The 12878-nt window shown below is 43.6% G+C and overlaps 1 protein-coding gene across 9 annotated transcripts in view; it reads left to right on the plus strand.

Annotated features, from left to right (window-relative positions):
* The window catches only part of GDPD5 (glycerophosphodiester phosphodiesterase domain containing 5), a 167636-nt gene that overhangs the window by 113391 nt on the left and 41367 nt on the right, over positions 1–12878 (plus strand). For all 9 annotated transcript variants that reach the window (XM_072610824.1, XM_072610819.1, XM_072610822.1 and 6 more), the window contains one exon: positions 7207–7310. In XM_072610824.1, the coding sequence (XP_072466925.1) occupies positions 7207–7310 (104 nt within the window). The remainder of the gene's footprint in view (positions 1–7206; positions 7311–12878) is intronic.

The raw sequence follows: 12878 nt of genomic DNA on the forward strand, positions 1-12878 counted from the left end.
TAATTCACATTTATACACCTTTGTTGAGTATTCAACAGTATCCACACAGAAAAACACAAGAGGATGAAAAAATACCTGTTGTTCAGACTACACTATTTACTTGGAATGAGCCATTTGTGTATCTGTTCCATTCGTACACACACACACACACACACACATACACACACACACAACACACACATATACATATATATACATACACATATATATGTATATCTTTCTATCTATATATATATATCTTAGATGCTGAAGATGGACAATTAATAGGAAGAGGAGTGTTAAATTGCCTTTAGGAGTCTGTGCAGTGATATAATTGATGTACAGAACCGCTGATGTGGACATGTCGAATGGTTACATTGGAGGTTCCTATTCAGATGTGGGGGGAATAAAATGACCAAGCTGTAGGGAATCTGGTGTAATGGAGAGAGTTCCTGGGCCTTGCAACTTGTGGAAGTAAATAGACATGTTTTGATCATTATGTATAAGACCTTGGACAAGTCCCTTCATCACTGTAGGCCTCAGTTCACTACCTCTGAGAGTATGAATGTCTGTTTGGTTGTATGTTTAACACAAACTAATGACTAGTCGAATGAAGTCATTTCTAATCATAGGCATCAGGGAAGGAAGAACTTGAGGTGTTGGCTCTTGGAACTGAGTATAAAGAGACCCCATTTATGGTCCTGGCTCTGCCACTGACTTGCTGGGTGATCTTGGGTAAGCTACTTTGCCTATTTCAGTGAACCGTAGTCTACTCATCTATCAGACACAGGAAATGATACCCACAGACCCGCCATGAGGATGAGGACAAATTCTAAAGGGTTTGTGGATGATTGTGATGTGGTCATCATCGTTATCAACTCTGGGGAAGGTAGCTTAAGAGCAATGAAGACAGCTATGGGGTGTTGAGAGGACATAAGGGAAGAGGGTTGTTTCTCAGCCAGGTTTTATGGTTTTAATAAAGATGTTCTGGCCTCTGCAGTCCTAGGCTCATTCATCTAGAAGCAGGGGATTGAAGGGTGCAGATCTAACTTTCAACAATACTAAAGGCGGGGGCAGGGAGAGGGAAGTGTGCACCAGGGAGAGCGAGAGAGGAAGCAAACCAGTTATTTATATCCCTCATTACGTTCCATGGCAGTGCTGTTTATCTCTCGGCTCTGCACGTTCTCCTCCCCATTGCCCAGCCTCCCGAGGTCCCCCAACCTCTTGCTGATTGTTCCTAGTCTCCAAGGCTGGGTCAGAAGCCTGAGAGGCTAAGACAGTGCCAGGATCCTGGTGATTTCTTTATTTTGTGGTTGCCTTCCCAAACTCCTGGAACGTCTGCTTAATCACTTCTGACACCTTGGTCTTGGAGAGCATTTTTAGAATCACAGATCTTGGAATCTCAGACTCATAGAAACATAGAATGAGTCATTGAATCTTAGAATCACAGCATCTTCGTGTCACAGAATCCCAGGCTCATAGAAGCTTAGGATTTGGTTCATAGAAGTCTTCAAGTTGAAAGGGATCTCTGGGGCCATCTAACGGCCCTCTTGGGGTTATCTCATCTTAGATTCCCAAGCTCCAACCCTGGAGGATTCTGGGCTGGGTAAATGTGTTTGATTTTACCTTCTTTTCAGAAAATTTCAAGCATTATTTTAGGTATACTCATAGGAGTGAAAGGGCAAGCTACAGGGCAAAGAGGGGAGATACAGAAAGTGCCGTTTGGGGGGACCCTAGAATAAAAAATTATACTTGCAGTTGTAATAGATGATAATTAGAATTTATTTATATAGCTCTCTAGGGTTTGCAAAGCACTGTTCAATTCTTATTTCATTTTATCTTCACAGTAACCCTGGGAGTTAAGTACTATTATTATCCATATTTTATAGATGAGAAAACTAAGGCAGACGGGGTAAGTAAACTTGCCCCAAATCACTCAGCTAAGTAAATGTCTGAGGTGGGAATTTGAACTCAGGTCTTCCTGACTCCAGATCCTGTAACGTATCCACTGCCTCAGCAGTAGCAGTAGAAGTAATAATTATATAATACTTTTAAGATTTGCAAAGAGTTTTATGTAATCTCATTTTCTCTTAACAACCTATGTGAGGTTATAAATGAGGAAACTGAGGTGCAGAGAGCTAAAGTGACTTGCCCAGGATCTAAGTGTCAGAAGGAGAATTTTACCTCTGGTCTTCCTGCCTCCAGATCTCTGTCTGCCACCATAGCTGCTAATTCAATATTTCCCTAATTGAACAAGCACTAAGTAAGTGCCTACTGTGTACAGAGCTGGGGAGTATATAAAGTTTAGAAAGGATCCTGTACTTTTTCATCTAGAAAGTACAGGGATTTAGAAAATTCAGATGTTAGGTCTAACCTAACCGCTATCATGCATAGCATTATACCATAGATACATTAGCGAGGTGTAAGCAGATGACTTGATAAAGCCATTACTGACCTTACAAAGGGCACTAGGGAAGGCTCTTTAGAGAAGGGAGCCCTTGGGCTCTAAGGGATAGTTATGAATTCAACAAAGGAAGGAAAAACCTTGAGAAAAGGAAGAATTACCCCTAGAGGAGATGAAGTATGACCCAGCTCCTTCCTGCCGAAGGTCCCATTTCACTCCATGCCTGCCCTGTCTCACCAAGCTTGTGTAAGGGTGAAATGATAGAGAAATGAAGCCACTTTGGTAAACTTCATAAAGATAAATTAGGCCAGGCGGTCGTTGTTGTTGGATTTGTCCATAAACACTGCTTTATGGGATGCAGTGGGAGCCAGGAGAGCTGAGTTCGAGTCCTGTCTTTGACCCTTTGTGTGATCTTGGGCTTCACTCTATGACCTCGGGCAAGTCTCTTCTCTGTGGGCTTTTGTTTTCTCCTAGGGAGTTGAATTCAGTGAGTTCTTCTGGCTCCTCCAGCTCTGACATTCTGCATTCTAAGTTTCCTATAGTTTTAATATTCTGTTAATGTTATTCTATTAATGAATATAATGTTATTATGTTAATTCTGTTAAGTGATCTGTGGTCCCTCCCAGCTCTGACATTCTGTAATCCAAGGTCCCTTCCTGCTCTGAAATTGTGTTCTAACATTCTGTGTTTTAAGCACCCTCTCAACTTGGACATAATACATTCTGCAGTTGCTCCCAGCTCTGATGTTCTGTATTCTGAGGTCCCTCCCAGCTCTGACATTCTGTGTTCTAAGGTCCTTCTTAACGTCTCATGTTCTATATTCAGAGGGCCCTTCCAGTTCAGACATCCTATGTTCTGGAAGTCTTCTAGCTCTGACAGGCTGTAGGCTATGGGCCCTCCCAGTTCTGCTATTCTGTGTTCTGAGGTTCCTCCTAGTTCTAACATTCTGTTTCAAGGGCTCTCCCAGCTCTGATATTCTATATTCTGAAGTCCTTCCTAACTCTAACATTCTTTATTTTCAGGTCTTTGTGTCTGCGTGGTAGCGGATGGTAGACCTCTCTTCCTCTCCCCTCTCCCCTAGAGAACTGACCAGGAGGATGGCTTACTGTATTTCTCCAGTTAATGAACTTCTATAAATAAGTGGGGGAGTGGAAGTTGTCATGGATGGGGAGCCCCCCTGCTGCCATGTGCTGGGCATTCTGCCCAGAGCTGATATGAAGATGATCCTCTGAGGCCTGGTTGCCTAGTCTAACAAGGCTGGAAGAGGCAGGGAAGGAGGAGGCTAGCAGTCCCTCCATCTCCATAGGGAGTTGGGGCAGGAAAGAGAAGGAGCGAGTTGTATGTATGGAGGGGGCATTATTTTCATGGAGAGTGTGGTGGAAAGAACTACCTTTGGAATTGGACACAAATCTTACCTTTCCTTAGTAGCATAATGTAGGAAAAAACAATAGGCCTTAGAAACACCAAGCCTGGGTTTGAGCCCCCAATGTGCCAGTAACTGACCATTGGAACTGATCCTGAGCAAGCTGGGGTTCCTGGTTTGATGGGAGAGACATGGTCCCTAGCCACAGAGGCTCCCTAATCTATGACTAAAGATGGGTTTAATCTTTCTAGTCAGAGAGGTAAAGGCCAAGAGACCACACGTCAGCCCATTAATCTCTTCCTAACGGTCAGGCCAGGAGACAGCCATAACTCATGGCTGATTGAAGGCCCATCCACCTTCAGGTTCAAGAGCCTATTTATTTTTATTGCTACAAGAGGCCTTTCTCAGTTTTTCATGAGGATTTCTCACTTGCTGGGGAGAAGGTCTTGGCCTCCCTATATGCTAACGGGCCCAACCCAGAGTTGGGAACTTAGTGATTCTGAAACTCCTCGTGGAAAAAACAAGCTAACAAAAAATGCTTAAGCCTTTCATAATAGTCAGGGAAAAGCCAAGATCCCCTTTTCCTAGGCAGCACCTGGATTGTCTGTTCCTCTTCCCACCCTTTGGGTACCTAACACTGGGCCGGCACAGTGTAGATGTTGGACAAATCTTTGTTAATTGATTGAATTTCAAAGAATCAAAAGGGTTGGTTTGGTTTTTTTTTTAAAGACCTGGAAGGGTGCATCCGAGGATAAGTTCCTAAAAGGGTTTTAGAACCTAAAATATCAGCAAATATAGACTCTTAGTGATGGGAAGTGATCTGAGTGATCAGGTCGGCCAACCCACAACTGAGTAGGAGTCCCCTCAACAATATCTGTGGCATCCTTGTCATCCAAATTTCCATTGAAAAGTGTGGCTGGAGGGCTGGATTTGAAATCAGGAAAAGCTTAATTTGAATCCTGCCTCAGACACTTAGTTGTGAGAGTCTAACAGTTAACTTTTCTCAGGCTCAGTTTCCTCATCTATAAAATGGGTATAATAGCATCTAATTCAAGGGGTGGTTGTAGGGCTCAAATGAGGTAATGTAGGTGAAGTACTTTCCAACCTTAAAACTGTATGTAAACAAATGTTAGCTATTGACTATCTTCTTCTGCATACTCTTCTTTGAGCATGCTATGTCTAGCTGGGTAACCCAGCTCATCCTCTCCCTTCTGTCCCCCTCTCCCCTTCCTTTTGGGGTTTACTGGCTAGATGTCTCTCCTTCCTTCCTTCCTTCCTTCCTTCCTTCCTTCCTTCCTTCCTTCCTCCCTCCCTTCCTTCCTCCCTCCCTCCCTTCCTTCCTCCCTTCCTCCCTCCCTCCCTCCCTCCCTCCCTCCCTTCCTCCCTCCCTCCCTTCCTTCCTTTCTTCTTCCCAAAACCTTAAACCCAGTGCACTCTGAAGGCCATACACTGGACAACAATAAGTCCCTGCTCAACCTGCACTTAATGACTGGCTTACAATGATTATCAATACTAACAGTTTCTCTTTCCCTCTCAGTGTGATTTACTTATTTTTTTCTCTTGCTCATTAAAAGGGCCATTCCCTGACTACTTTCTTAAACAGGCCTATTCACTCAATGGGCATTACCTCCTTCTAAATGACCACCTGAAAAGGCCAAGGTCTCCCACTGCATCCTGGGCCATCTCCAGTCATCCTGATGAATATCTGGTCACTGGATCCAGATGGCTGAGGAGGAGAAAGTGAGGCTGGTGACTTTGCACAGCCCTCCCTCACTAAAAATAAAAGACAAGTTCAAGTCATGTCATCATTTCTCTGATGTCATGGTCTTCGAAAATGAAGGATGAACACAGCAACAACAGTCTTGTACTTGGAAGGTCTTCTTCCCTGTTCCACTCTCCCTTTATCTAACTGATTTCTTGTCCACCTATAAAAGCCCAGCTTAAATGCTCCCTGCTCCAGGAAGCTCTGTCTAATCACTCCAGCTGGGTCTCACTGAGCATTTTGTCCCTCTCTAATACACTTGGCATGGAATAGTCTCTGTTATAGCTACTTCTCTCAGCACCTTGCGCCCCACTCCCAGTAGGCTTTGAGCTCCTTGAGGTCTAAAAGCAAATTAATTAAAAAGCATTTATTAAGGCTTACTACAGGCAAAGTTCTGTGCTGAGTGCTGGGCACACAAAAATGAAAAAGCAAGATTTTCCCTGCTCTCAAGGTGCTTACATTCCGCTAGGGGGAGAAAACACCCATGGGAGGGTTTGGCAGCAGGGTGGATGGAAAGGCCTCATGGAAGACCTGCCTCAGCTGATACGAGTGACATGAGCCCATCCAGGAGAATGGTTATACAATAACAACGACATATGGAAAATCGATTTTGAAAGACTTGAGAATTCTGATCAATGAACTGACAAATGATTCTAGAGAAGCACGCTAATCTCCTCTTGACAGAGAGATCATGGGCTCCAGATACAGGTGGAACATGCATTTGGGGACATGATGAGGGCAGGGTTTTACTTTGTTTGTCTGTGGATATTTGTTAGGGAGGATTTATTTTTATATTTTTGCTGTTTACTTGGAGGGTGGAAGGGGGGAATAAATGCTTATTAATTGAAAAAATAATAAAATTAATATCCAAAGAAGCAAGAGGAAAGACCTGGGGTCCTTAAGGTCCACTGGCATCCAAGGGGTAATGCCTTTTCTTCAATAGAATTTCCATTTACAAAACCCAATCTGTTTTTTATTTTGAACCATCTGATGTTTCCAAAAACTAGTGATGAGAACTTTCTTTTCTGGGTCTTTAGTAGCTGTAACTGCCAAGGAAGTGGGGTCTGCAGACCCCAACTGCAGGGGCAATTGCCAGGTTGAAACTTCCCAAGAGTTATTCTTCTGGATGATGGCTGACATGGAGGGGGCCAGCAGTCTGCAGCTCTTAGGCCTCTTGGCCTGTCAGTGGCCATTGGTCAGCTGTTGTAGATGTGGAGGGGAGGCCTCCTCTCCATAAGGGTTGTTCTTCCATGATGGCTGTATCCTATGTAAACTTTGTATCTCTTAGCACAGACCACAAAACTCTATATACACTGTAGGGGCTTAATAAATATTTGTTGAATATGATTTAAAAAACCCACAAATAAATGTTGGGAAGTTACAGAGTACAAACTTGATGCCAAAGGTGAAATATGAGAAGATACTTCTCCCCATTCCTTTGCAGGAGTGGGTGGGTGCTGGTTCTTGAGCAGGGAACATTGCATGTGATGTCACATTTTTTTTTTAAGTATTGATTGGTTTTGCTGATTTTTTTTCTCTTCCTCTTTTTTTCTTTAAAAAACATTATTTGTGATTTAGGGTGGCTCTCTTGAAGGAGAAAGAGAAAGGACACAAATGGGTGACTGGATGAATAATCTATGCTATCTTCACAGCCATGCCTAGACTTCAAATGACCATCATACTTTTCTGTCTCCACAGTGGGAACGTCTCTGGTTCCTGATTCTCATCTTCACCTTCTTCCTCACCCTGACCTGGTTCTATTTCTGGTGGGAAGTTGACAATGACTACAATGAATTCAACTGGTGAGTGGGGCTGGACCCAGGGTGTCCAGATGTATCCCTGGGAAGGCACTCTGTCTTGGTGTTCTCAGATTCAATAAATTAACAAATATTTATTAAGTACCTACTGTATGCCAAGCACTGTGCTAAGTGATCAAGATACAAAGAAAGGCAAAATCAGTCCTTGTCCTTAAGGAACTTACATTCTAGGGAAGGAGACAATGTGAAGATTAGTGGGTATAGAATAGATGAAAAGTAACCTTAGAAAGAAGTCTTTATCCACTGGTAAGACCTAAAAAGACCTCCTGCAGAAGGTGGCACTAGATCTGAGTCTTGAAGAAACCAAGGTTTAGAAGACATGGAGGAAAGAAGGAGAACATTCCAAATATGTATTGTAAAGGTACAGGGTAAAGGAAAATGGGATGTTGGGTACAAGGAATAACAAGACAGGCCAGTGTGGCCAATGTTTATGGAAAGGTAGAGTTGATAGAAGGGGGTCATCTCCAAGTAGACTGGAAAGGAGGTAGGAAGAAACCAGATTGTGAAACCCAGAGGCTGAGGTTTGGAGAAGATGACTGCACCTCTTTCTAGATGGACGGCCCTGAATCAGAGCAGACAGTAGAGTAAAGCTATTTCTGACCTCTGGGTATGACAGAATGGATATTTGGGGAAAATTAGGAAAGAATGAGCCCCGTGGAATGAATGGTCCCTGATTACCTAAATGTTGGATTTGAGTGGGTCAGCTTTTCCATGAAATACCCAGTCAGAGGTGGAGTAACAGAATCATAGATTCACAGGCCTAACAGAGGCCTTCAGGATCATCAAACCCAATCCTTTCTTTGACTTATAAGTTATCTAAGGCCCAGTACTGGGAAGTGACTTGTGCGGTGTCATGCACTGAGTCAGTAGCAGAGCTGGGACTTAAGTACTCTATCCTCCTGTCTCTGCTGCTTGACTTGCTGTTTGACCCCTCTCAGAGCGTCAGTTTCCTTCTTTGTAAAATGGGGCTTCACAGCAGTTGTACTTAGTTGACTTAGTGGGGTTGTTGTCAAAAAAATTTTCTAAACATTCAGAAGTTGTAGAAATTGGAGTCTATGAGCTAGTAAGCTGTCAGACTATACTTCTGTGACCAACCAGCTTGCTTCCTCAGGAGAGAAGCAGAGTTAACCTTCAGTCCTCCTAGGTCTGAGCTGGGTGCTGAGGATCCTTTTCCTCCCTATCTTGGGGCCTTTGTCTATTAGGTATAGACTTCAGCAAACTGTCACAGGAATGGAGGAGCAAGACCTTAAGCATCCTTTAGTCCAGGTGTTGGTAAACAATGACTGAGGCCCCAATTTCTGTCAAAACCATTCTTAGATCAAGTGCTATATAAAAACAGGCAGTGGGGTCTGGCTGTAGTTTTCTGACCCCTGATCTGGTCTACTCTTTTCATTTTACTTAAGAGGAAACTGAGCCCCAGAAATAGGAAAAGACTCCCTCAACATCATCAAAGTAGTAGCAACAGAAGCAGGAGTCAGCCCCTGGGCCCTTTCCCCTATTCTTTGCTGCCTTGGGGTGGGGGGTGATGGGAGGACTTGAGTTAGATCAGAGGCTGACCTGCCTGCCTGGGAAACCCACTCTCTTCTAGAGACCATCAGAGAGAACTTGAACCTGACAAGTAGCTTGGTCTCCATCCCTGTAGAAATTGTTCTGAGCCATATATTGGAAGGAAAGGAATAATTATCTCTCCCACTAGTATAGGACTTCATGTGGTGAAAGGTTTGTCACGTCCATGATCTCCACAGTCCTATAGAAGAGGGATTCAATTGGCTATGCTGGGCCTTGGAGGGGTCATTGAGGAGCAGTTGAAGCGGGGGAGGGATAACTGGGAAGCAGGTGTCAGCTTAATGTGAAGGAGAGCGCTCTTCCAGGAAAACAGTGGTGACTGCTATAATAGAAGTATAAAGAATAACCACTGTAAAACTATTGAAGAGGAATGGTGCAGAATTACAAAGACCAAGCATGCCCCAAAGAAAGAGGTATGAGAAGATACCTCCTCCTGCTTCTTTTCAGAGGTTAGGTGTGGAACATTGTGCATATTATCAAGGATTTTTTAAAATATAGATTGAATATTATATTTAATATAATGAAGAGGAAGTGAGCCAAAGATGATGCTGAGGTTCTGAGTGAGAGTGTACTGGGCAGGTGGTGCTATCAACTGACAGGGAAGTCAGAAGGAGTGGTGGCTTGAAGATGATGCATTCTGTTTTGGTCATGTCCAGTTTGGAGTACTTTGAGGGTCCAAATGCAGATATAATCCCACAAGTGTGCAGTATTATGTACAGGGCGTTGTGTGAGTTCTGGGAATACAGGCTGGTAGATGTATAGGGGAGAGATGAGCGCTGGAAAGAGATATCAGAATCAGCAAATTGAGTCACCACAGTACAGTGCAGGACAGCTAGGTGGTGCCAGGGATAGAGTGCCAGACCTGGAGTCAGAAAGACTCATCTTCCTGAATTCAAATATGGCCACAGACACTTACTAGCTGTGTGACCCTAGGCAAGTCACTTGAACCTGTTTGCCTCAAACCACTCCAGTATCTTTGTCAAGAAAACCCCAAATGGGATTACAAAGAGTTGAATATGACTGAAATGACTGGACAACAACAAAAAACAAGTCCACAAGTTGATGGGCAAGGGTAATGTTTTTTGGGGGCAGCTAAGTGACACAATCGATAGAGCACTGGGCTTGGAGTCAGACACTTACTAGCTGTGATACTGGGCAAGTCACTTAACCCTGTTTGCCTCAGTTTCCTCATCTGTAAAAATGACCTGGAGAAGGAAATGGCAAACCACTCCAGTATCTTTGCCAAGAAAACTCCAAAAATGGGTCACAAAGAGTTGAACATGACTGAAAATGACAACAGTACAATGGAATGAATGCTGAATTTGCAGTCAGAAGACTTGAGTTCAAATCCCACCTTTGATAAATACCACCTGTTTTGACCCTGAGCAAATCTTTTCCCCTCTCTGATCCTCAGTTTCTTCATCAATAGAATGTAAAAGTTGGACTAGATGAATTCTGAGATCCCTTCAGGATTATCTTCTGACCCCATGGGAGCAGATTAAATCCTTTCCAAAAAGAATGTTGGGGGATAAGAGAAAGGGACCCAAGCGCAGGCTCTGAGCAATACCAAGACATAGGGAGCCAGAGGAGGGTGGAGGCAGTGATGGAGATCAGGAAGGAGCAGTCAGGCAGGGAGGAGGACCAATGACATAGAAACCCAGGGAGGTGAGAAATATTCAAGAGCAGTGAAGAGCTCCGGGGCAGCCGGTGCAGGAGCCATTTCATTGGAGTGGCAGAATCAGAAAGCAGCAGCAGTAGCAGCACCAGCAGCAAGGATAAACATTGCTTCTAAGGATTTGTTCGTACAGGAGAGCAGATCCAAGGGTCCCCCTTTCATTTCATCCCCCTGCCTCCAGGCAGGACTCCAGACCCGGCCTTGTGTCCACTGTTCTATCCAGCTGACTTGAGTTACCGAGTAATATTGTAATTGGAGTGACACAGACTACAGATACCTGTGTAGTCAGCCCATCTTTCTGTTTCTCTCACTCTCCCTCTGCCAAAAGCAGGCAGCTGCATTGCAACTTTGGGAATGGGAAGAGCGTGTGAAGGATGAAATAAAGGCAGAAAGTTACTTGAAACCCACCCTATTGAGATTCTTAAGCATTCTGACACATAACTAGCTGTGGGACCCTGGGCAAATCCCTTAACCTCTTAGTCCACCTAGGACTAGAAATTGCATAGTGGGGTGATCTACATTGGTAGAGGGAGTTTCCTATACTGCTGAACTTACAGGACCTGTCCAAAAATAATGTAATATATATATGATACACAAAGGTACAAAGTTAAGCAACATGACAAAAGTGTGCTGCTGCGGGCCCATTGAGGGGGCCCGGTCACAACTGTGAGAACTTAAGAGTTAGGCCACCAAGTCCTGGTGTCTGTGACTTTTAGTCTGGGCAGGTTAATTAAAGAATCAGAAAGAAATCCTAGAAGCCAGCTAGTCCAAAGTGTTCTGGAACAGCAAGCTCTTCTGCAATGTGCCTGACAAGTCAGTCCTTGGAGACTTCTCTCACTACCCCCTGAGGCAGCCCATCCTCCTGTTGGAGAGCTCTAATTGTGAGGTGGTTTTTCTTGACATCAAATCTAAATCTTCCTCTTCTCTTTCCATTGTTTTCTAGCTCTGCTACTGAGGGCCAGGCCATACAAGGCCGCATGACAGCCCTACAGATACTTAGAGACAGTTAACATGTTCCCCTTCACTCCCCTCCCTTTCTCCTGGCTTTTAAAAATCCAGTTTGGTTGTGGCGTTTTCTGTGTATCTACATTGGTCCCTTGAGACAGTATACCACCACCACCCCCCTTCCTCCTCATTCACTTGTTTCTCTTTGTGTTAAGAATTCTTTTCCCAAGAACTTCCCATCCTTCCAGGGCTGACTGACCCTGAAGTTTTCACGGTACATGTGGTTTTAACCCATCCTTCCTCTGAAGCCTTTGAAATCTACTTTCCTATCATCTAGGGTCCATCTTACATGACTCATGTTTCCTGTCAACCCTAAGGTAGAATAGTCCCCCAGCCCAAGGCATTGCTTGGGTTGAGTGAGAATCAGGTTTAGGATAAACGCTCCCCTCGTTGCTTTTTCCTCTTTTAAAAGATGAAATTATTATTGAAGCAAGATGAGAAAAGATCAACTGGCAGAGAGAATGAGCGAAACGGAAAGATGGACTGACTGTACAGGTCTGTAGTCTACGCCATTCCAATTACAGTATTACTTGGTAACTCAAGTCAGCTAGATAGAACAGTGAAGAAAGGGCCAGGCCTGGATCAGGACCCCAGGTTCCTCATCTATAAAATGGGGATAATAATAGCACCTACCTGCCGGGGTTGTTGGTAAGGATCAAAAGAGATAATATCTAAAAAGTGCTTAGCACAGCACCTGGCCCGTAGTAAGCAGCATGTAAATGTTAGCTGTTGTCATTCTTTCTTATGCTCTGGGTTCCATTGATTTGGACACAAATGTTCCCTCTATCTTATTCCTAGATTTCCTCACATTAGAGTATGGTAATATATAATATGACTCTGTATATAATGTGACTCTGTACCCATTCCTCCCTCTCCCCCATACCTTTTTTTTAAACATCCTGTTTGATTAGGATACCATCAAATATCCTATTTGAATAAAATCTGCCTTTTTAAAGCCATATTCTAATCATGGATCTCATCTCACCAGGTTTCAGTGATGTCATTCACTTAAGCTGTCTACAGGTGTGTGTGTACACATCTGAACATACACATATATGTATATACACATATAGTGATACCATCCCCTTAAGTTATCTATTTATATATGTGTGTGTGTGTACATACATAAATATGTATATTCACACATGTGTGTAAAAACAGAGAGAGAATCCCTAAAGACATTCTTGGCAAAGGTACAGTAGTAGTTTCTCATTTTCTTCTCCAGCTCATTTTACAGATGAGGAAACTGAGGCAAGTGGGGTTAAGTGACATGCCCAGGGTCACATGACTAATGTCTGAGGCCTGAT

This window comes from Notamacropus eugenii, chromosome 5 (genome assembly GCF_028372415.1).
Source record: "Notamacropus eugenii isolate mMacEug1 chromosome 5, mMacEug1.pri_v2, whole genome shotgun sequence".
Classification (NCBI taxonomy): domain Eukaryota; kingdom Metazoa; phylum Chordata; class Mammalia; order Diprotodontia; family Macropodidae; genus Notamacropus; species Notamacropus eugenii.